The following is a 25960-nucleotide window of genomic DNA, read 5'->3' on the forward strand; positions in this document are numbered from 1 at the left end:
ACATCCACACTGTTGTGCGACCGCCTCCACCTTCCAGCTCCAGAGCTTGCTCATCTTGTAAAACTGAAACTCTCTACCTGTTGAACAATAACTCGCCATGCCTCCTTCCCCGCAGACCCTTACAACCACCATTCTACTTTCTGTCTCTAGGCGTTTGACTCCTTTAGGTCCCTCACATAAGTGGAATCATACAGCATTTGTTTTTCTGTGACTGGCTTATTTCACTTAGCCTGATGTCCTCAAGGCTCATCCATGTTGTAGCATGTGTCAGAATTTCCTTTCTTTTTAAGGCTCAATAATATTTCGTTGTATGAATAGACCACATTTTGCTTATCCATTGGTCTGTCAGTGGATGTTTAAGTTGCTTCTGCCTTGTGGCTATCGTGAATCACTGTTATGAACATGGATGTACATGTATCTCTTCAAGACTCTGCTTTCAGTTCTTTTGTACGTAGAGTCAGTGGAATTGCTGGATATCACAGTAGTTCTGTTAGATTTTTTGAGGGACTGCCATGCTGTTTTCCACAGAGGCTGTACCATTTTACATTTCCACCAACAATGAACAAGGGTTCCAGTTTCTCTACATCCTCACCAATGCTTATTTTGTTTGCTTAATAGTACCCACCCCACTGGATGTGAGCAGCCAGCTTTTTTCACTCTTCTCTGACATCACCTTAGATACTTTACAGGGGCTAACTTTTACTATATATGTTTTGACTAACATGAACAGCTTCCCACTTTATGAGTGTGTGAAAGGTATAAAAAGTATTTTTGTGGTAATTTCTGCATGGCCACAAAGTCATTATGAATGATAGAGAATGAAAAGGATGGGGCCACCGCAGACTGGAGGTTATTCCCTCAAACCTCTCTCTTTCACACTAACTCCATCTCTCCATTGATATCACACCTAAATTTAATTTTGTGATTTGTAACATGAGACACTGATTTTCGTTAACAGATACTATTCTTTTCTCAGAAAATCCATTTCTCGCTGCCGAAGAATTAGCAGGATGCTCTCCAATGAATCCTTACAATCCCCGGCATTCAGCCGCTCCAACTCTCAAGCCTCCATAGACAGCGCCTCCATGGAGGATTTCTGGCGGGAAATAGAAAGTATCAAAGAGAACAGCCTGGGAGTTCAGGAAGAGCAGACACCAGCTGAGGCCAAGCCCCTGGATGGTGAGGTGCTAGATTGGTCTTCCCCTGTGCTGTCTTTCTTTGTATGCTCTCTTATTCTGTTGGCAGGTAGAAATCATTCCACTAGTAGTTTAACAAGTGAACCAGTAGAATTTGGCAAATCAGCTGCCTGCTCCCACTCATTTATATCTGCTGGTCTGGCTCAGGGTGGCTTCTGTGTAAGGTGACATGACCTGAAGGAGGGCTGTCAACACAATGCAAATTGATCCTTTACATATCACCACTTAGGGATGCTGTACCCGTCTGTTGACTTGATTCATAATCATCTAGCAGATTGAGTATTCTCATTTTGATGGCTTTTATATTTGTATACTTGACCATTAATTACCAAAAGAGAGAGACAGACAGAAAAAAAAATTACCAACATAATTCTGGACTAAAAATATTTAGCTATGAAGCATGTACTAGCATTAATGTATTTAGAGAACGGATAATCTAGTACTTCACCAAGTAAGAGCCGTGTCAGATATGTCAATTATACTAGTTTCCAGTGAAATTAAACAAGAAGGTTGAGGACCCAAAAAGTATAATTGTCCGTAATTGTCAAAAAGTACAAAATTACTCACCTGAGATTAAAAGCATAGGTTATCTTCTCCAGGTACTACCTATCGACAAGTAAATGCATAGGAAGGACTGAAGGTAGTTTAGCAAGTATCTAAGAATGTTTTCATTAGCCAGTGATTAACCTCAAGACAACTATCAAGATAAACTGAAACTTTAAAAAACTTTTTTTTCTTTATTCCCTTTCTACAAGCCTATCCTTCTTAGATCTGAAAAACAATAGTTCAGATGTACCACAATTAGTATATTTCACTTAGCATTAGAAATAAAAAGTCCCACCACAGATTTAATGAAAATCCATTCAAGGGAACTGTCCTGCATCAGAGAAGGATATTTTTATTCCTTCTCCTTACATACTTACATTTTGCCTTTTCAGATCCAGAAAGACACATAAAGGAAAATACCTCTTATTCTCCACTTCTTTTTTCTTACTAGCTAGCTAGCTATCTATATTAAAAATCATGAGTTCGTACTGATAACCTCCAATCCCAATCCAACGCCACAAAGTTTGTTGTCTTCCATTTTTCTGTATTTATAACCCCCTTCTCCAATAATGACAAACCTGTTCCTCAATGTACTTTTCCATTTGCTCAAGCCTAGAGTATACAGAAAATATTCTCAGGCTTGTTAACATAAACTTCTACAAAAAGCATACCTACTAACTGGAGTTCAAAATTTATTTGACTGATGTTATTTTCCTTGAAGCATATGCCTAGATCTTAAGTGTGCAATTCAGTGACATATGACAAATACTAACCCTGTAACCTCACACAAATCGACATAACATTTCAGTCAACTCAGAATTTCCTCATGGTTTTTCCCAATCTCATCATCCCCGTGACTTGCTGTCCCTAGCCAGAGACAACCAAGGTTCTGATGTTTTTGCAGCATATAGTTTTGGGTTTGGCTTCTTTCACTGAACATAATATTTTTGAGATTCATTTGGTGTATTACTATTTCATTGCTATTTATTATGGGATAGTTTGTATTAGTTTCCTAGCGCTGCTGTAACAAAGTACCACAGAACTAGGTGGCTTAAAACAACAGAAATCTGTTCTCTTGTGGTTCTGCAGACTAGAAGTCCAAAATCAAGGGGTCAGCAGGGCCCTCCTCTCTCTGAAGATGGTAGGGAAGAATCTGTTCCATGTCTTTCTCTTAGCTTCTGGTGTTGCCAGCAATCCTAGCTGTTCCTTGGCTTGTAGACAACACTTGCCATTCTCTGCCTCTGTAGTCACGTAGCCTACTCCCTGTGTTGCTGTCTGTGTCTCACCTCCTTTTCTTATAAGGACACTAGCTATATCGGATCAAGGGGCCTCTCTACTCCAGTATGACCTCACCTCAACTTAAATCCTAATTATACCTGCCAAGACCCTGTTTCCAAATAAGGTTACATTCACCTGTATTGGTGGTTAGAACTTCAGTGTATCTTTTTGGGGACCCAATTCAACCCATGACAGCAGGATTCTGTTGTATGAATATGCCATAATTTGTCTATACATTTAACTGTTAATGGTTGTTTGCAGTTTTGGCCATTATGAATAAGGCTGCTGTGAACAATCTTGTAGAAGTCTTTCGGTGGAGATATATTTTTATTTCTCTTGGATATATGTATTTTTCATAGAATATGTGTAATTACATGAGAAACTGCCAGCATTTTTCCAAAGTAGTTGTACCACTTCACACTCCTCCCAGCAGTATCTGACAGACAAGTCTAGCTGCTTCACATCCTTGCAACATTTGATGTTTTAAGACTTATTAACATGAATGATTCTAGGGATGTGTGGAGGTATCTCATTGTGGTTGTAATTATACTTCACCGATGACTAATGATGTCAAATGCTTTTTCCTGTGCTTATTGTCCATTCATATATCTTGCTTTGTGAAGTCTTTTCACTATTTCTTTTAATTGGGTGTCTCTCTCTTGTTCTCTCACCTCTCTCATTTTTTAATTGTTTGCAACTGGTGTGCAGTACAATTGATTTTTGTACTTGACCTTATATTTCATTACCTTTCTAAATTGACTTACCAGGAGTTGTCTACTACTAGATTTCTTAGAATTTTCTACATAAACAAAGAGATCATTTGTGAATAGAGACAGTTTTACTTTTTCCTTTGTGACTTCACTCCATCCCACAAATTTTGATATTTCATATTTTCATTATTATGCAGTTTAAAAAGTTTTCTCATTTTCTTGTAAAGCATGTGGGAAGGCTTTTGTTCATGTACCAGTGATAGAATAACATAAGCAGAGTCCAACACCTCTGGACTGATGATTTGATAGTGTACTTGCAAACCAGTCAATTCTGCTCTCTCAAAGAAACCTTATTCAGGTAATGCCTGTTTAGCATAGTTCCCAGAATGTTATAGTGTGTACAGTGGATTTTCTGTTACATGATGTTGTTATTCTGAATTCTTTAGTATTTCCACACATCTAATTTATAATAGCGATTGATCTTCATCATGATGAATTTTAAGTTTTTTAGCTGCCTTCTGAGAAAAGGAAAGATTACCTACTGTTCAAAATAAGGAGAAAAGTGAGAGAACGAATATCTGTTGAACACATACTCTGTTCTAGATTTTTGCCATCTGTCACAAATTCATTGATAAAATAATCCTCATAGCCACCTAATACTTTGGTGATTATTACCTCCATTTTGCCAAGAGGACACAAGATCTAGAGATACTTAAAACTCTCCAAAGTCATTCAGTTAGTAAATGGCGGTTGGGATTTGAACCTGAATTTGTGTGATTAAAAAATTCTTTTGTGTGCCATTAAACCACATTTTTTCTGTCATGGTTTTAGTTTAGATATTAATATTTTATCATTTTTTGAAATTGGCTGTTCAGATATGGCTTATATTTAACTCTCTGGTAAGGAAAATTACCTTCCCAAATCTGCCAAATAACCTTACTCTACTAGAAGATACTTTAAAAATTTGACTTACTTAAAAAAATACAATACAGACCTTTTATTCATTCCTATAGGCCATTCCCACAATTACTATGGGAAAAAGAATGGTCTTTTAAAGTTTTTTGAGGTTTAATTTACATACGATATTATATTAGTTTCAGGTATAAACATAATGATTAGATATTTGAATACATTGTGAAACAGTCACCAAAATAAGTGTAGTTAATACCCATCGTCACACATAGTTACAAAATGTTTTTTCTTGTGGTAAGAACTTTGAAGATCCTACTCTCTTAACAATTTTCAAATATGCAATAGAGCATTATCAACTATAGTTACCATGCTGTACATGACATCCCCATGACTTATTTATTTTATTTTATAACTGGAAGTTTGTACCTTTTGACCACCTTTACCCATTTCGCCCACCCTCCACCCCTGGCCTCTGGTAAGCACCAGTCCGTTCCCTATATTTATGAGCTCGGACATTTTGCTTTGTTTTGTTTTTAAACTCCACATATAATGAGATCATACGGTGTTTGGTGTTTTTCTTTCTCTGTCTGACTTATTTCATTTGGCATAATGTCCTCAAGGTTCAGGATGGTCTTAATATATTGTATAGTGATTATTTCTTACTTGCTGATGTGTACAGACTTACAGATATGCATGGCTTCCAGTCTCAGAATATTCTAACCTTCTCTTGGTAAATTCATCTTACAGAAGGAGAACTTGAAGCAGAGTGGTTGCAAGATGTAGGTTTATCAACCCTGATCTCGGGTGATGAAGAGGAGGGTGGCAAAGCCTTGCTCTCGACTTTGACTCGAACCCAAGCAGCTGCAGTGAAGAAGAGATATAATACTTACACTCAAACCATGAGAAAAAAGAACAAGCAATCCATCAGGGATGTCAGAGACATCTTTGGAGTCAGCGAATCTCCTGTAAGTAGTGAACAGGCCTCAAAAGGTTTGGTTTGCTTGAGGGGAGGGAAGGGGAATGTGGAAAAATTATCAGAAAAGGCCAATCATCTTCTAGCTTTAAGAGAAAAGTAAAGCAGACAGCAAACTGCAAAATTTTTGCAAATTTGAAACTTAAGTGATTATTTCTTATTCCCCATACAGCAGTCTCCCCGCACACAAAATTTATTCCTTTCTTTTGAAGTTGATCACTTCTTTGGTAATGGAGCAAGTCTTTGTGGATGAGATACACGGAGCCTTTACTTAAACCTCAGCACTGAATGGAAACTCTGTGGACAGGCAAAGGAGTCCCAGAGAAGTGGGCCCAAGTATTATGTGCAAGTCTGTGTAGTTTGTTTTAATTGGGGGTGGGGATGGGAGAGTGGTTAGGGTACCCTTTATGTTCAAAGAAATTAAAATGATGAAAAGTGAAAGATACAGCATTAATCAGATAGGCCAGAGAATGATTCAAAAAACCATGAGGGAAGCATCACACGTTTTCTGAGAAATGGCTTGTTGAAATGCCAGCATACCCTTGGCTATTCCACGGCCACAGTTTTACTTCTGAGGCTGAGTCATGTCCTCCTATTTCTGTGGTTGTTTTACTGGTAGCTCTGCTTTACAGTTCACTCATTCATCCATTTATTGCATCATTGCAGTGTTGCATTGAAATAATTGCGTCATTGATGCAACAGATAATTACTGGATACATTCTCTGTGCAATTCTTATATCAGGTTCTATGCCGATAGGATTCTTGGAACTTTGGGGTAATTCATATATAGGAAAAGGGGAACTTGATATTCTGCTGCAGTCACAGGTAAAGTTGCCTGGGGCAAGTTGGTTAATCACTTTGATTTAGGTTTCTCATCTGTTTAATTGTAATATCAATAGTGACATAAATTAAAACTTCAAGGATATTGGGTAGCTGGCATAACTGAAGACAGTCTCTAATTTGAGTTAGTTTAGGTTGTCTGTAAGTCAAATCTTCTCTTAGATACATTAATCACAGTGGGGTGTTGCCAGGGCAGCTCACATATACAAAGTTAAGCTTTGTATTTGTGTTTACAATGTCCTAGAAGAGCGCTGTCCTTTAGAACTTTCTACGGTGATGGAAATGATCTATTTCTGTGCTGTCCAATATGGAAGCCCCCATCACATGTGGCATTAGCACTTGAAACGTAGCTAGTATAAGTAAGGAACTAAAAATTTAATTGTATTTAATTGTAATTGATTTGAATCTAAAATGTCACATGTGGCTTGTAGCCAGTATAATGAACACAGTTCTAGAATCCTCTGCTGTATATAACAATATATACTCAAGGTAAGCCATTTTGAGTTCTACGCTGTTTGAACTTTCAGCCTAGTTGAAACCTGGGTCTTCTTGGAAGGTGAGATTGTCTCAAACTGTTAACTGAGTAAAGGTGATGCCCGCAGCTTGAGGCTAGGGCTCCAGCCACATGAGTCCTGGACAAGATGCCTATCAAAGAAAAGGTTTACCCTGCAGGTTTAAATTCCCTGGGTCATTTTCCAGTTATCTCCCAGATCATCTTGAGAGAATCCTAAGAACTTGGCCTACATGCATCCTTTCCCCATTTCTGTTTCCAGCTACTTCAGACTAAGATTTTTCCTCTTCCCTAGCAAACTGCAAAATATGGGTCTACAGCTTCTCCTGAATCCTCCAGTTACTCAAGAAAATGCATAACTAGTCTCTCTAGGTTTCCCAAAACATTGCGCTATAGTCACATAGAAGCAGTGCTTCTCCCATTTCTTTCACTCGGACCCCGAAGGGAATCGTAAGGTGGGCACTTAACACATTAGGGCTTAAGTATAAAATGAAATGAAGAGTCTTACTTTTCTGTAACATGTAAGTGCAATAAACTGGTGTTTAACTCCAGCAAAGGCAGAGAGAGGGCCGCATTCTTGGTGGGCAAGGGAAGTAGCCCCGGGGGCTCTTCCTCCTGTCTACCTTCCTCTTCTCCCACATACCCCCGAGTCTTGCTGCGGAAGCCCCAGTTCTAGAGAGAATGGGGAATGAGGCAGGGGGAGTGGTCACAGGTAAAAGAATGACCATATATTCCAGGGAGTAGAAGTCTTGTGCTGTCCTGAGAAGTGGGGCATCTGGAAGTCAGGGAAAGCCTGGCATTGTATTATGCTGCTTAAAAATTCACATTGTTCTTTGTCAAAAATGTAAAAAGCCATATAAAGCCAGCCTTTTAAAAATATGGTATATTTACAATATGTAAGTCCTAATAAACATTTCCACAAGATTGTTTTTTCCTAAAAACTTCAGGATCTGCTTCTGCAGGTAAATAGACTTGGAGGTTCTTAGAAATGTACCTAAACTTTTAAGTTTCCAATTTGAATTTGACGTCATGAATACCAGTTCCTCCCTCCTCCTCCTTCTTCTCTTCCCCGCTCTCCCTTCCTTATTCTCTCCTATTCTTTATTTCTGTCTTTGTCATCGTTTACCTACATTAATAGAACAATTACATAAAGTTTCCATTCCATTTTCTTAATGAAGTTTTAACATTACAAGTTGCATTAGGTAATTTTGCATTAATCTTAGAATTATGAATCTGACCCATTATACTCACCAAATGAAGATATAAATAATTTAAAAAATAAATATGTAGATTATCCTAGTTTTTTTCTTAATTTTTTGCATATAGAATCCCAGGTTCAAAATCATTTTTCTTCAGAATTTTGAAAATATTTGTCCGTTATCTTCTCTCACACACCATTGCTGTGGGGAAGCACAATATCTACATCAACTTCATTCCTTTATATACAAATGTGGAAGCTTTGTGAATTTCACTTTTTATTGTTGGAACCTTGAAATTTTAGCAGTTTTCCTTTTTAAAAAAATTCATCCTGGTCACTACCAAGTGAGCTCTTTCATTCTTCAGCTTGTTCATTCTGCATATTTTCTTCTAACGTTTAAAACAAATATTTATTCCCTTCATTTTCTCACTGTCTCCTTCTGGATGTTAGATGATTGTTGTTAGATGATTGTTGTTAGATGATTGTTTCATTGTTTTGATTGAATCTCAATATCTCTTAAATGTCCTATTTTCCAAGCTTTGTTTGTGTGTATGTTTGCTCTACATTCTTGGCTGGCCCTTCAACTTCATCTTTTATATCATTAATTTGGCCTTGGTTGTATTAACACTTTTACCTTTCATTAATTTTTAAAACTTTAATAGTCCTCTTATGAACTTGCTGAAGCCCCTCCTTTCCCCTAATTTTTCCTTTATTTTGTGATCTGTTCTTGTTTCTCAGCCGCAGTAGCCTCTCAGCACTCTGAAGGTATTAAATTAAACCTTAAATTCCAAGGTTCTCTTTTTTTCCTTGAATTATCTCTTTCCTTCAGGGTCATCTGTTTATTTTTGGCATCATTACATTGCTATTGTTCAATTAACTTTAATCTTTGGATATTGATTTATATTCATTAATGGAGAACTAGATTGACTGATTGATTAGTATAGGTAGTGGTCATATATTTCTTATGCAGTTATGTAGACCCGTTTTCTCCCAAAAACTCTCCCCCAGAACAGGAGTCTGGGCCTGTGTGAGTGGTGAAGTGTGTCAGTGTCAACTGTCACACTTCACTTTAAGAAATAAATATGGTATCAATGCCAAAGTAACAAGATCCTGCAGAATCATAATTTGTTTCCTTTTCAGGCAAACCCAACTTTCCTTTTTATACTCCTGTCTATATCCTTTTAGAAGGCCCCAATAAAGTGCAATTCAACATTCTTTCTATCCAGGACCACCGCACCCATACTAGGACAGCCACTACCACTCCCAAGGCAGGTGGTCACTCTGTCACCAAGGGGACACTTGGGTTTTATCCTGGAATTACATTTAGCTGCTGCCTGCTGTTCTTCTAAAGAGCTGTTGCCTTCTGAATTGGGCAATGCCTTCCTGCTGTTTTTATTTTCATTCTGGATATGTGCTTTTTCTGGATCAGCATTTACCTTCCACACATTTTTCTCTTATACCTTTTTTCAGGCCGAAGTTTTTCTCTACCCTTATCAAACCGCTCTTGCTTGCTGTTTATCTTCCAGAAGCATCCAACAATTTCTGTTCTGCTAATGGAAATGTTTAGTGGTTTCTAGATCTACTCTTTGAGAAAGGTATCTCTTTGACATTTTGAGTGATTTGCAGGGGGAGGAGAATGTGGTATGTGCATTGTGATATCTTGATCCAATTTTCCTATGTTGATTTTTCAGTAGTATTTGTTCCTTTCAAAAAATGTGTTTTTTCCCTTATTATAGAAGTAATACATCGTCTTTAATGGAAACTTAGAAAATATGGACAAGCGAGGTAAAAGATGAGAATTTCTATGGGCCCAAATAAAATTTTATGATTTAATTAAATATCCAATGAATATAATTTTCAGTGAAATTCTAACCATAAAAGAATAGAATATTTAACCCTTGTTTTGGTAGAGCTCTTATACACTAAATCACAGATATTAAATCACCCTTTGGATACATAATGCAAGGTCTACAATCCGTTTCATCTGAGCAGAAGTTCAGTGCTCAAACAGATTTTTTCTAATATTCAGAAGATGTGAATCAGTTATTACCTTCAGTAGCACATTTAATTGAGCAAAATAGTCAATCTAATATATTTCCAGTTTCATAATTGATAAACAGTTAAAGGTGGGACTAACTCATAATTAACTGTATAAATATAGGCATACAGTCCTTAAAAAAATGTTATATCACACATATACATTTGACTGCATGGCCCAGAAAACCCAAGAAATCATGAGTTTATACAAATATGAATTTGTTTTTTCTCTCTTTCAGAGGAAACTGATCTTTGCTTTAGCGTAGATCCAGCTTCCTTCCATCTTTCTATTTTATCTTTCACATGTGGCCTTCATTCTTTTGCTTGCCAAGGGGGCTGGGCCACTCCTGCCACCATGCCCATGTTCCTGGTGGTTCCTGGAGCTTGTACAAACTGACTCTATCTCTCTGACTTCAGTTTCCCAGAAATCTTACTTGGTAGAATTCCAGTTACCTCTCATTGCCTAGAAATGTTATACAATCATACTTAGCTGCAAGAGAGCCTGGGAAATTGATATTTTTTCATTGTATACAAAAGTTCCTGAAAAAAAAAAATCAGGATCCTATTAAGGAAGACAGGTGACTGGGTTTGGGGCAGGCGGTTGACAGGATCTTCCACACGTACCAGTGTCTGTCACCGGGCCTGGTGTGTGGTGAGCTCCCAGGACTGGCTGCTAAGTGGCCAAATGCAGTGATCAATGCATAGGCAGTCATGTCTATGGGTGTCTCAACATGTCTGTATGAATGTGCACATCGTATGCGTAACACGTGATTAAATGCAGTTACCCTTGGGAGAACATGCCTGAATAAAAATGCACTTTCATTTTTCTCAATAGCCAGATGATTTTTGTTGTATCCCAGCTCCTCTTTTGGATGTGAACCCAGATGAAGAAGGGATGCCAGCAGTTCCCTGCAGAAATGGTCAACTGGTAAGACAGAGCAAGGGGATCAGGAGAAGTGGTTAATTCAAGGCAGCCTGGAAAGTTTAAAAAAAAAAGAAAAGCCTACTTACCTTGTAACAATGAAGAAAAAAGGGGACTCAGACTCAGGAATGAATAATTAAATAGTTAAATCTGCAAATTCTATGGGGCCTGCTTGTACCTACAATAACAAAAACAATCACAGCTGCAGCTGCAGCCACAGCCAGAAGTCAGTACATGTGGGAGGTCATCAGCTAAACTATTGTTCTCTTTGCTGAGTGCATAGTGGAAAATTTTATGCTACCTTCTATAAATCTTTCAAAATTAGTTTAATTGTCACTGTAAGAAATATTTTGACATTTAAGTTACTTTCTAAATGTAAATATATTGTGAGACGCAGCACTATAGCATCTTGAACGTGTAACAATAAGTGGAAAAAGTGCACAATCTTGCACAGGAGGTAAACACGTTTTATTTAGAGCCCACCTCACCCAGTTTAGTGAAAATTTCAAAGAGTGATGATCTGAGTTCCAAACTGTCAGTGAAGCTATTTCAGTGAAAGAGATGAATCTCATGCTGTGATCTGTACCTCCTGGCATGAGGCCTGAGTCCTCTTACTGAAGTGGTGACCCTTCACCCTGAGAAGGACATGGGTTCCTGACATCTTCCTCCACCTGGACTCATGGCAGCAGAAAATTTACAGTAAGAGACCTTCCTCTATCATGCTTCTATGTGTTTCCTTCTCTTTAGCTCTTTATTTTCTTTCCTAGCAGAGGAAGAGGGATTCTTTGTTGTTCTAAGAGTAACCCCTGTACCATTCTTGATCTGATTGATGATGATGATAATGATGATGATGTTTAGATTCTCTACAGTTTACTTTCATCTTGCATATATTTTATGTGGGGCACTCTGTCCACATCTTGCAATTGTCTCGATACAGGCTAGCCCCTGGTCCCTTCCAAAATTCTGCTCAAGGGTTTGGATGTGGCCAGTTTCTGTTCTGGCTGCTCTTCTGTTGCCTGAGGGTAGGTCAAGGTCTGGAGGTGGAGGGTGGTCAGCTGGGGCTGTGAGCAATCCTATTTTCAGATTTTTGTCTCTAATTTTTTTCTAATTTCATTGCATTTCTCATAACAGTGTGAACTCTGTCTAGTCAGAGGTCTTTACATTTTCTGTTGAGTTGGAAGATTTTTCCCTCGGTTCAGGGAGTCTTCTGTACCATCCTTCCGGCCAGGACACTTGATCCAGGCATTTGTTCCTCTCTGCTCGCCCTCTCCCCTTCACAGCAGCCACTACCTCTTGTCTCAGCTAGAGGAGGGGCAAGTCAGAGTAGACATGGGGTGTTTTCAAAGAACGATTTCTATGAGCTTTTCACCTCACCTGCCTCTACCTACTGTTTTGATTGCCTCCTCTTCACCCTGGGGTTATAGGGATGGCTCAGCACATGACCCCTGACACTGGAAAAATGAGACAACAGCAATTTATTACATGTTCTCACAGCCCAGGGAGGGAGGACACCACACACCATACAGAGCCACATGTGGGGTGCACTTGGGAACAGAGTGAACAACCAGGCTTTGTAGTATCAAGAGGGGGAGTGCCCCCTTGGTTCTCACAGAGGATGGATTGGCTTGTTTGAATAATTCCATGGGTGGACAGGAAACTGAAACCCACTACTCAGGGATAAGCAAGAACTGTATCTGGCCCCCTGAGTAAGGAGTGTTGTCTTACTAGGGGACCTTATCTGAGGGAGCAAAGTGGGAGGGGAACTTGGGCTTAGACCACTTACGGCCCTCCCGCTTTTACCGGATGTCAAGGCAACGTGTAAGAGTGAGTCTTATTTTAGATCTTGTTGCCTCATTGACACTCCACGTCCAGCCATGGACTCTCATGATGAGTCTATGCTTATTTTGTTTCTTTTCTCTTTTATCACTATCCCTTTTATTTCAAGTCTTTGATGGTCTTGTCATCTTTTAAAGGTTAAAGGCAAGTGTGGTGACGAAACACATGAAGAAATCTCCCACTGAGGTGAACGAGAACGATTAAGTTGTATTCCAGCCACACCCCTGAACTACTCACCAGTCTATAGAATGAGAAAGCAGTACTGCTTTTATCCCTGGAGGAGGATGAGGGCTAACCCGCCAGAATGACCACAGAGAAGAGTAGAAATACTAATTTCCATAATCACATATATTACAAACTGTTACATCTTCTTAGCAGATTGCATCTCTTATCCTTTGAGCAAATCTGGCAAGAAATATCTCTGGATACTAAATTTTAATAACTAAAAAGCTTAAATCCTAAACTGATTAGTATCTGTGTGCTAGGCTGTTGATCATTTTCTTTCAGAAATTTGTAAATATTAATCTATTTGCTTTTCATATAGTGTTAATGTTGAGAAGCCTGATGCCTCTCTAAATCATTCCTTTATTTGCATCCTGCTCTCATTTTTATATTTCTGGAAGCTTTTAGGTTTATCTTTGTTGTTAGAGACCTGAACTGCCATCAAGATATGAAATCTTTTTTTTTTTTATCATGATCCAGCACTCAGCTTTTTGTTTCTGAAACATGTTTCCTTTCAGTTCTGAACATTCTTTTCCCATTATTTCTTTTACTTCATTATCTCCATTTTCTCTCTTCTTCTTTTCATTTCTTACATTAAACTCACACAGCTCTTAAGTTGTCTCTTATATTTCCCATGTCTTTGTTTTCCGTTTGTTCTGTATGCTAGCAGATTTTGTCTACATCATTTTGTGGAAACCTAATTCTCATTTTTGTCATGAGTGGTTATAATTGGGTCCCTGTTGATTTTTAAATTCAGCGATCATACTGTTAATTCATAAGAACTCCTCCTGTTTTCACTGATTTACCCTTTATTGTTATAGTTAGTCCTGATTTATGATTGCAATAGTCTCTCAGATCTCTCTGAAATTATTAAATCATTATAAGCCTTTTTCTCTTCCCTCAATTATCTTTCTCCCAGAATGTATATCGCTATACTTATTTTTCAAAATGTTGATTTTCTCCACAGCTGACTTTTTTATAGTGTTGATTTTTCTCCAGTGGCTGATGATCCTTAGTGATGGTCTGGATTGACTAGTTAACGACTTTTAGGATATGTCATTGCTGTATGATTTCTCTGCCATTATATAGATATTTTCCCAAAGGGCTCTTTATTGAATAAGAGGGCTGACTTTGGGTCCTGTGTAAGCAGTAAGGTATGTGAGCAGTCTGTGAATGGACGTTATTTTAATGGCACACATGGGTGAGTCCGTGCATGTGTGCATGCGTAGACACACGTACATACACACGTACACACACAAATACATGCATGCATGTACCTTCAATGCCAAAGGGAGAGTGGCAAATGACATCATTCCCAGACAAAACTCATGTTCTCCTTTTATTCTCCCATCCATGTCTTTCATGAAGGTCCAGAGTGACCTGATGTTGAGGTCTGTTTTGGTCCCAACCCAGGGCATCTTCCCAAGGCAGGTAGTTCACTTCATTCAGAGTGCTTTCCTTGGGTCCATACGTGGCTGCTGTCTGCTGTTCAGTGTAAAGGGAACTGTTGGGAGTTCGGTCAGGCCCTTCCATTAAGGAAACACTTTACAATAAATTATCCTAGCCATTGCCCTGGGGCCCCTTCTTGTCCTGTGTGGTTTTCACTCTAAGATTGGTTGTTTGTCTGTTTGCTTTTTTGTGGATTTGCCCTTTCTTTGTCTTATGCTATCCTTAGGCTGAGAATTTCTTTACAATTATGAAATAAATTGCTTACTTTTTATTTTCCAGGAATTTCTGACAATTTTTAATGTGTTATTAGAACACTTTGCTGGTTTTCAGTGCTCTTGGAGCTATACTTAAAAAATACGCCCTTTCTCTAATTCTGAGTGATTGAGAGTGGTACGCTCTCTGACCTCCATCCTGACCTAAGTTTTCTTGTACTGCCTTTTCAGCATTGTTTCCCCATCCAAAGAGATGTGTGTTCTTCATAGCAATATAATACATACACATTGGGGGAAAGTTAGAAAATATGGAAAAGCCAGATGAAAAATGTTTCTAAGATCTCATGTAAAAGTTTATTTCATTAATACCCAGTATGCTGAATTTTGCAAAAAGTTGCTTTAATCATGGAGTAGAATATTTGCATCTTATTCTGGGAAATGCCATTATATCACAAATGCTGCTAAAAATCTTAGAGCATATGCACAAGGCCTACAGTGCAGCACATCACAATTAGAATAGTCTCAAATTCATTTGCTGTGTAGTGAAAATCAGAGCTTTTCCAATACTCAGTGATGGGAATGAAATATTTGGTTCAGCCATATGTGTTTGTGAGATAATCAGTCTAATGTTTTTCCAGTTTCATAATGAAAAAAAACCCTGAATACTCTTGCTTTTGATTTTTAAATCACTCCAAAATACAGTCATAAAGTCTGATTTTGAAGTAGCATAGTTTAATCAGTAAGCTTCCTGACTTAGACAATTAGAGGTTTATTTTCCTTACAAAATAAGACGTCTGTGGCTGGCTTGACTAATATCCCTCTTTCCATTCTGTTTTTTATCTTTCCATTCTGTTCCACTCAGCATACAGGCTAGTATTTAATGCTTACAGGATGTCTGGGCATCACAGGTACCATGCCCATGTTCTGGGAGAAGCATCAACTAGCTGATTCCATGCACTTCAACAAGAAAACATTAGCCTTCCTGGGTACTCTACCAAGTAGGGTTTCACTCGAATCTCTTTGGACGGAACCATCACATGATCACACTTAGTCCTTTTAGATAGACACGCAGCATCTTGGAGCAAGATCATGATATTCATATGTTAAAGAAGAAAAGAAAAGTGGGTTTTGGCAGGCAGGTAGCAGTGTTTGCTTTTGAGACTCATTTCTATTGCAGTGCATGATATTTATGAGGCTCAATATCCTTTTGGAGGAATTGGTGAATGCTACCAATTGCACTGTAGTCATTAACTCTGTGTATGTCCACATGGCTGTGCATTTATACAGATTCTAGTGTAATGTATAATTGAGTAAACAATCACATAGTGAAAAATATGCCTGGATAAAAATGACTTTCATTTCTTTCATTAGCCAGGCGATACCTGTGACAACCATCCTAGTCAGTTGGACGACACCCAGGAGGAAAAAGAGCTGCCGGGAGTTATCAAAACAAGTGGTTCCTTGGTAAGTGATAGCAGGAGAACTGGAGGGATGAAAAAAGAAGCCATTCCTTCAAGACAATCATGCAAAACTTCAAAACAACGCAACATAATTCAGGTGGCTGGACAACTACAGCTGTCAACATGCCTATCTACTTTGATTTGATTTGTAGGAAGCCATTCAGCAGTAAATGAACCCGAGTTTAATAGTTAAAGCCACAAACAACTACATGCTCTATTAAAACAGATACAAACCCAGAAAACCAACGATGGTAGGCATTTCTTTATGACAGATTTAGTTCCTTTCCATTTTTCGTTTATTTTGAAAAATTCTCATAAGAGTGTTGGTTCCATTGAGTCACAGCTCCACCAGCTATGGACATCAGGTCACAGGACAGCAGTAGGTGTCCTCAGGTTGTCCAGTGCTTCCCTGGTGCAGGACGAACACCAGGCATCTTAGTTCTGACCACACTCTTCACCCTAGGTGTCTAGCACCCTCCCCTTCCCCATCCCCCTGCTTTTCCCCAGAGCCACTTCCACTCCCCACTTAACCAGAGGAGGGCAAAGTCAGGCAAACGTTGGGAGAAAGATCCAGCTTCTGTCAGTTTACAAACGGGAAAGATTGCTTTATTTATGGTTTAGCCAGAGCCTGTTCTCACGTCTGTTTTTACTTGCACTTCTATCCTAAGCTATCTTTTCTCTCCCTTGGTGGAGCTTATGTACTCTACCTTTCCTTTAATTTTTCCATCCTCATATTCCCTCCCCTAACTTCCTCCCAGGTAGAAAAAAGCAAAATGGTGAATCCAATAGGTTCCCTCCTCCCTACTGAGATGGTGTTGGGGAGGGACTGAGTTTCAAGGGCTCTGCTCATATTGACCCCAGATGTGGTTTCTCACACCTTCAGTTGTTTTCCCTCATGATTTGGAGGAGATAGTAATTGTCTATTTCAAAAGTGTCTCCATTTGATTAGGAGGGAGGCGGATTTTGGAAAAGAATTTACATTATTCCTGGAATATTTCTCTCTGACCACCACTCGTGTGAATGTTGCTGGGATTCTTTTTTCTTTTTTTCATTATGTTTTGTTGACTCTACTAGGTTTTAGGAGAGAAAGGCTTGGTCATTGACTTAACTCTCCCATTTTATTCCAGAATATAATCCCTATTGTTTACAGAAATAATACATAACTCTTTTTTTTTATTAATTTATTTTATTTATTTTTGTCTGTGTTGGGTCTTTGTTACTGTGCGCAGGCTTTCTCTAGTTGTGGCGAGCGGGGGCTACTCTTCATTGCGTTGCATGGGTTTCTCATTGCAGTGGCTCCTCTTGTTGCGGAGCACAGGCTCTAGGCACGCAGGCTTCAGTAGTTGTGGCTCATGGGCTCAGTAGTTGTGGCTCGCAGGCTCAATAGTTGTGGCTCATGGGCTCTAGAGCGCAGGCTTAGTAGTTGTGGTGTACGGGCTTAGTTGCTCCCTGGCATGTGGGATCTTCCCAGACCATGGCTTGAACCCGTGTCCCCTGCATTGGCAGGTGGATTCCTAACCACTACGCCACCAGGGAAGCCCCAACTCTTTCTTTTTATATTAAAATTATCCACAGTTTTTTCTCTGCTGGTATTTCCAAGCTTTAGTTCCCTCGCCTTTTTTTTAAAATAGCATTTATTTATTTGTTTGTATGTTTATTTATTTATTTGGCTGTGCCGGGTCTTACTTGTGGCACGTGGGATCTTCTTTGCGGCACGCAGGATCTTTTAGTTGCAGCATGCGAACTCTTAGTTGCGGCATGCATGTGGGATCTAGTTCCCTGAACAGGGATTGAAACCGGGCCCCCTGCGTTGGGAGTGCAGAGTCTTAGCCACTGGGCCACCAGGGAAGTCCTAGTTCCTTCGACTTTATCACACAAATCCTCTACTTTTGAAAACAAATCAACTTTCTGTTTCAAGAACATAGTTGGAGCTTTCCAGTGATAAAATTTTGTTTGGTCTTTTCTCATCTTTTAAAATGGGCAAAAGATTTGAATAGACACCTCTCCAAGAAAGAGATTTGGATGGTGAATCATCTTATGAAAAGTGCTCAGTATCATTAGTGATTATGGAAATGCACATAAAGCCATGATGAGATAGCTCTACATACCCTGTAGAATGGCTGAAATTTAAAAAGCTGACCGTATCGACTGGTGCTAAGGATGCAGAGCAACTGGAACTCTCATACATTGCTGGTAGGAATGTAAAATGGTCCATCCACTTTGGAAAATAATTTGGTAGTTTCTTAAAATATTAAGCACATGCCTTCCATATAGACCCAGCCATTCTACTCATAGATAATATATATTCATACGAAGACTTATCCACAAAAGTTTATAGCTTAATAGCCCCAAACTGGAAAGAACCCAGTTTTACCTGCAGCTAAATATATGAACAAATTGTGATATATCCATACAATAGAATATTTCTCAGCAATAAAAAGCAATGAACATTTGATATACAAAGCATGGATGGATCTTAAAATAATTATGTCATGTGAAAGAAGCCAGACAAAAAAGATTCAATTTATATGAAATTACAGAAAATGTAAATAACCTATAGTGAGGGAAAGAAGATCAGTGATTGCCTAGGGGTTGGTGAGGAGGAGAGGGAAGGAGGGATGACAAAGGGGCATGAGGACATTTGGGGAGTGCTGGTTTTGTTCATTGTCTTGACTGTGGTGATGGTTTCATAGGTCTATGTATTTGTCAGAACTCATCAAATTGTATACTTTATAATCTATCTCAAGAAACCTTTACCAAAGATTCCATATAATATTTTATGATTTCTTTAATATCCAACACATTTATTTTGCAATAAGCTACTTACAATAAAGGAATTGTCTATTATAATATAGATGATTGTCTATTGTCTATATATTATACATGGTTGAATCTTGACTCTAGATCACAAATGCAACTAAATCTGGGCATTTACAAAAGATTACAGAAAATTTACAACCTGTACAGAAAGCTTACAACCCAGTCTACAGTCCTTACAAACTACTCTACAAATCACTTGTATAGATAAAAGAAACATTTTCCTTATGTGTAGTCAACATAAATGAATTAGTCATTAGAGGTGTTAGTTAACTCAAAGACAAAGTAGTTGATCTAGTTTATTTCCATCTAGTTTATTTCCAATGTCTTAAGTCAAACTCAAATAGCTACATTTGCTATTGATTTATAATTCACTGCAAAATACAATCATACCTTCTGTTAAAAATGATCAATTGCATCTGTGTTTGCTTTGTAGTAAAGAAAATCTAAGGAACCTTGGTTTAAACAAGTAGGAGTTTGTTTTAATCACAAAGTGAGCAACTAATGGTGGATAAACCAAGGCTAGTACAACTGCAGTGCAATGCACTGCCAACCTTAGCACGAAACTTCTAACTTTTTCCTTTCACGTTGCCACCATAACATGTGGATTTAATCCTTAAACTTACAAGATGGTTAGCAAACTCTGGATCCCATTAGGAACACGTGCCAACTGACTGTTCGTTGTTAACAGAAAACCTTAGCTCTCCTGGAGAACCTGCACAGTGGCATTTCTCATATTGCTCATTGACCTACTCTTGCACTCTTACATGACAATCTGGGTTTCTTTTCTCTTCTTTGGTTGCCTGAACCTTATTCCTTTATAAATAAGCTTTTTGTGTTTGCCCTCTCTACAACTTTTTTGAATTTATTGCTGGAATTCTGAACTTTCACAAGAATCAGCCCCTTATTTCATTCATCTTGGTGACTGCTCAGTGAGTTCTTTCTGAGAACTGATTTCTTTCTTCAGTTTCTGGACATTGTCTTCTATTATGTCTTAAGTTATTTTTTTCTCTGCATTTTCTATGTTCCCCCCTTCTAGAACACATATTAGATGGTTCCTGCTTTGCTTGAATTGAATTTCAGTATCTCCTAAATTTTCTCTCCTGTTAATCTGTTTGCTCTGATTTCTTCATCTTTATCTTCCAGATTAGTAATTTTTTTCTTGGTCATGATTCTGTTTTTTTTTTTAAGCTTGTCTTACTCCTTGTACATTTCAGCAAACATATTCTTATTTCCCAAGAACAACTTCTTTCTCTCTGATTTACCCATTATGGTAGCTGTAGGTTCTTGATTTATAGCAGCAATAGCCCCTTGAAGATAAGAATTATATTATATGGAAGGAATGAGATTATTTCTGTGTCTTTTTTATTGATATATATATATATTTTAAAGTGCATGCATTTTAGGTATATAATTCAGTTTGAAGAAGTGTTTTCACTCATATAACTACAGTCAGTCAAAATAGAAAACATTTCCATCACCAAAGAAATTGCTCTCAGGCCTTTTCCAGTCAGTTGTCCTCCTTCTCCTGCAGAGGCAAACCCTATTGAGATTAATATGCACTCTTGTGTCTGGCTTCTTTCACTCAGAATAATTTTTAGATTTATCCATTTGTTGCGTGTATTAGAAATTTAGTCCTTTTATTACTAACAATAATCCATTGTGTAAATATACTATTATTGGTGTATCTATTCACCTGATGATGGACATGTGGACTGTTTCCAGTTTTGCGCTATTACGAATAACGCCGCCAATACATTCATTTAGTATAAAGGATGTATATTCTCATTTCTCTTTGGTAAAGATGCAACATAATTCAGATTGTTGGCAAACAAGCCACCCTCAGCCCCATCACCCATAACCCTTAAACTTAAACTCAGCTAGGAATAATTCAATAAATCAGAAATAGCTAAATTCTGTCTTTTAAAGAAAGCATCTACAGGCAGAAACAACAGAAACTAATTTTTTGAACGTGTATCCTAAGTGAAGGATGTTGTCAACTAAAGCTTGGTCCTTGTGGGTGAGCTCATATGGAAAAATAACAGATTACCATGTAAATTGTTTTTCATTATTTTCAGTATCAACTAAGAAACAAAAATTTAGTTTTTCCCAGTTATTTTCCAAATGTGAACATCCTGTGTGGAGAACATGCTAGCTTTTGGAATGCATAGCAGTAAGTAATACAAGCAGTGGAGTCCTGCCCATGTGCAAGCACCATCTGATTAGGGAAGCGCACATCTCCTGTTGGGTGACAGCAAGTGTCCCCAAGCTTACAGTGCAGGGAGAGCTTCTCACCAAGACTATGGATCCTGGATGTTTTTTCAAGTCCAGCTCCGCAGTCCCTCCACCGTACCCCTGTCTATCAGAATCCTGTCACAGCAAGAGGGTGGGATGACCCACCAACGCCTCCATCAGGGCTGAAAGTGTTCAACAAGGCAGAAGACACCAGCACATTTTCAGGTGGAACTACCATCCCTGGGCCCCTAAAGTTGTCTGCAATCATAATGCAAGTCTTTATTAATTTTGATTGATCACTGGAGGGAACTGCTATATGTTTCCTCTGCAATTGAGTAGGTTGATTTTACTAAAAGGCCAAAATTGTTGATTGTTTGTTTTTTGCGAGTGACTGGGGTGTACTTAACTTTAAGATGCATAGAGGGGGCAGGTGGGTTAGTGCAGTAAACACTCCCCAAATGCAAAACTGATGAAGGGAATAAAGAATTCTTCATCCAGGCAAAGCCGATTTCATTTTCAGTCACCCCTCCATTTCTTTTGTTGTGGTCTCCCAAGTTCCTTCTCTTTTAGACCCCTTCCTCCTTCAGTAACCATGGGGGATTGGTTCTAGGACACCCCAGGATACCAAAATCCATGTGTGCTCAAGTCCCTTATATAAAATGGTGTGGTATGTGCATATAACCTACACACACCCTCCTGAATACTTTAAATCACCTCTAGATTACTTATAATACCTAACACAATGTAAATGCTATATAAATAGTTACTGGCATATGCAAAATTCAAGTTTTGTTTTTTTTGAAATTTCTTGGATTTTTTTTTCAAATATTATCCATCCGGGTTGGATGAATCGGCAAATGTCGAACCCGTGGAGACAGAGGGTCAACTGTACTCAAATTAGGAGCCCACCCACCTCAAGGCAGTTAGTTCATTTTATTTAGGCAGAATCGGGGGGGGGGGCGGTTCTAGGGTTATATTTAGGGGCTGTCTGCATGTTTAAAGAGGGATGGTCTACTTGACCTCTATCGATATTTTGTAAACAGCTCTTAACTATTTGCCTGTGGCCCTTTCCTACTCTTTGTACATTCTGTTATTTTTCTCTTCCCTCTCTAAAAAATTTTCTTTTATGCTGTTTTCAAGTAGAGGTTTTTATTTTACCAAATCAATTCTATTAGCTTTTCTTCTAGAAATTTCTATCAGCTATGGAATTCTTTGCTGGTTTCCATTGCTGTTAACAATCTGTTTCTTTAAAATATATATATATATATATATATATATATATATATATATATGTTTTCTGCCATTTTTAGTGATTTGGGGTGAGGGGAGTTAGGTGATTGTCAGCTTGCCATTTTGACTTAAATTTCTTGTGCTAGATCTTTTGTTCTATTTGTTCCTTTAAAGAAAAAAGAGTCCTATGGGTTTTTTTGGGGTACGCTGGCCTCTCACTGTTGTGGCCTCTCCCATTGTGGAGCACAGGCTCCAGACGCGCAGGCTCAGCGGCCATGGTTCATGGGCCCAGCCGCTCCGCGGCATGTGGGATCTTCCTGGACTGGGGCATGAACCCGTGTCCCCTGCATCAGCAGGCGGACTCTCCACCACTGTGCCACCAGGGAAGCCCAAGCGTCCTATGTTTATTTTATAAAGTAACACATACCATCTATAGAAAATTTAGAAAATGTGGTCAAGAAAGATGAGTGACAGTTTTTTAAAAAACAAAATATCATATGTTTTTATAAGTATCGAATATATTCGATTTTGCCATAAGGTTCCTTCAGTAAAGAAAAGAATATTCATTTCTTAAATTTCAGTAATGCCCTTGTACACTAAAGCAAAAATCTACTTCAAGCTTTATAAATGAGAAAACAATTTGGTACTATTGTTATTGAATTCTAATCACTGTGAAAGATAGTCCTAGGGTCTGTTTAAAAAAAATAAGATTAGACAAGTTTGTGTTTGGCTGCATGTAATAGAAAAGTCGGAGTTGCTTTGCTTCACGTGGAGATGCTTAAGAGGGGGTGGTCCAAGTGTGGCAGGGCAGCCATGTAATGCCCCTTAGCACAGACCCAGCCGTCTCTGCCATCCATCATCCTCACTGGAGCAAGATCCCTGGCAACTCCAGGCTGTCGCCTTTTGGTCAGGAAAGCCTTAACGTTTCTGGAAGCACTCTTCTTAATATTACACTTACACCTCATTGACCACACTTGTCACATGATCACTTTTAGCTGCAAAGAAGCCTGGAAATCAAGTTCTCTGGTTTAACACCTCACTCCCTGGAACAAAACCAAGATATTGTTAAGGAAAATGGAATTTGTGGCAGACAAGAGCAGTGTCTGCCACAGGGCCAGGGTCTGTCAGAGGGCCAGGCATTTAGGTGGTTTGCAGTGATGAGCCCTGAAGGGCTGGTGCAATTGCCCATGCCCTGGCAGTCATAACTCTGTGTATTGCCACACATATCTAAATACGTACGCATAGTGGAATACACAAACGTGTTAGAAAGTATTTGCCTGAATAAGAATGGTGCTTTCATTTCTCCATTTAGCCAGATGATGCGTCTTTCAACATTACTACCCTGTCAGATGGGTCCCAAGATGAAGAAGGGAGTTTTGCAGTTCCCAGGAGTGGCCCCATGGTAAGTCATCGCATGCCCAGATGATTGCATGTCAGGGCAAAATTGCAAATTCAAGGCAAGAAGAAGCAATTTTTTTCAAACAGATGAGAAAAACTTGAACTAACACTGTGAGGAAACCACAGCTGCCAATAGACCCATCAACCTTATAACAATTAGGAAGAAAGAGGCTCAAAACTGAGGAATGAATAGATCAGTTTGAAAGAGGACTCCATAAATTAATACTGACGCAGTGTTCTTTAGGAGCGTCAAGTATGGATCGATTTGTTAACTTTTGTCCCCTTGTCTGAGTTCATACAGATGATCTGTCCTAACTCTGCCATCTTAACTCAGAAGTCCTTTTACCTGCAGGATAAATTAAAATTTCCTCCTCCTGATATTGAAGGCTCCCTACTATTACCTGTGTATCCAGCGTTGGATCTCAGGACTCATCCAAACAAACCCTCCACTTACGACAGATTCACTCACGTGGCCTTGAGTAGTAGAACTTCTACTTTCCTTTGTCTCAAACTCTCGTCATTCCTCCCCCCGCCCCACCTCCACTGGGAACCCCCAATTGGTGTTTCTGTGCAGGAGCCCTGGCAGGGTGTGGCATAATGGACCAGAAGTGAGAGACCCTGTTAGATAAAGTAGTGGTTCTCCACTGGCAAGTTGATGGAAGGCTAAAGAGCATGACAAGACGGGCAGATGGAGGGGGCACATTCAGTGTCCTCCTGGGCAGTAGTTTCTCGTCTGTTGTCGAGTTTGATATACCGGATAGTTGATATGCACAACGCACTCCCAGGTCACCCCCATTGTTCAGGGAGATAATGCTGTTAGCCCCATGTGAATGAGTTTTTCTGTTGTGTTTTTAGATTTTTGGTTATGAGGTGGTTTTGTTTTGTTTCATAGTGATCATTTAAGAAGCATAAAATAATGTGAGTGATTTTTGTCAGTAGCACTCACTACAGGTTATAGCACTGATAGGCTAAGGGTTACCCACAGTTTCTGACCTACTGGCTTTAAATTCAGCTGTTACTTTCCCATTTAAGACCACGCATTGGAATGCAAATAAGTGAGAATATCTCTATTTCAGAGATAATCTCCAGTTCACCTCAGTTAGTGATGAAAACAAAGTAAGTCATTTGCAAACTGGTAACTCCTAGAAATGGGGAGTTTCCTACAGTAGACCTTACATGGTTGTGCTGTCCACCCACCCCACACCCTGTGACCGAGGATTCTTCTTCTAAGTAAGGCCTTGCCAGGATCCTTCATTTTCAGTCTCAGCTGGAGGTACCCATGTGCCCAAGACTCAGCCCTAAGTCTTAGCCTCACCTCTACCTGTCTTCTCTGACACCTGTTGACTTTATCTTGTACATAGTTCTAGAGTATGTCTACTCCCCTCTTTTCCTACAACTACTTCCTTAGTACAGAAACTCATCATCTTTCTGTGTTACTGAAGCAGCCGCCTAAGTGATCTCCAGGACTTTAGCTTATACCCTCCATCTCATCCTCGCCGTGGCTGCAAGTCATCTGTCTAAAATGCAAGTCTTGCTCCATGCCTGCAGCAGTTCTCCCCACTTTCTAGTTAGTGTTAGTGTTAGGTAGTTAGAAAGCTCCTGTCTCTGACCTCTCGTCTGTCCGCTAGCTGACTTCACCTGTTCTATAAGCCAGCAAGAAAGTACTGTGTGTAGTTCTGTGCACACACCAAGCAGAACTTGAAGAATGGTGTTTGCACCGTTGAGTTGCTAAAGAAGAGGAGGTTGGGTAGGCCTGTTTTCTAGGCTTTTCCATGGCAGCTCTGTGACCACAATGCTTGTGACGTTTTTCTGTTTCTTCACTCTGCTGATTCATTGATTTATTCATTCACCAAATCTTTATTGAACACGTGTTGTCTACAGATAGGATCCTTGAAAGTTCGACAGTGTAAGAGAAAGAAAATGATCTTACATGGCAGTTATAGGTAGAGCCTCCTGGGGTAAGTTAGTCTCTCAGATT

General features: G+C 39.0%; 1 protein-coding gene across 4 annotated transcripts in view; it reads left to right on the forward strand.

Annotated features, from left to right (window-relative positions):
* The first annotated feature begins 981 nt into the window (after positions 1–981).
* ARHGAP28 (Rho GTPase activating protein 28) overlaps positions 982–25960 on the forward strand; it is a 70032-nt gene continuing 45053 nt past the window's right edge. For 2 of the 4 annotated variants that reach the window (XR_004345534.1, XM_032603660.1), the window contains exons 1-5: positions 1006–1179; positions 5390–5607; positions 11037–11129; positions 16214–16306; positions 23897–23986. Coding sequence is in view for 3 of the 4 variants with exons in the window: in XM_032603660.1 (XP_032459551.1) it covers positions 1011–1179; positions 5390–5607; positions 11037–11129; positions 16214–16306; positions 23897–23986 (663 nt within the window). In the remaining variant the exon portion in view is untranslated. Of the gene's footprint in view, positions 1180–5389; positions 5608–11036; positions 11130–16213; positions 16307–23896; positions 23987–25960 lie in introns of all 4 variants that reach the window. The other 2 variants (XM_032603662.1, XM_032603661.1) reach the window with 2 other exon arrangements.

This window comes from Phocoena sinus, chromosome 14 (genome assembly GCF_008692025.1).
Source record: "Phocoena sinus isolate mPhoSin1 chromosome 14, mPhoSin1.pri, whole genome shotgun sequence".
Classification (NCBI taxonomy): Eukaryota; Metazoa; Chordata; class Mammalia; order Artiodactyla; family Phocoenidae; genus Phocoena; species Phocoena sinus.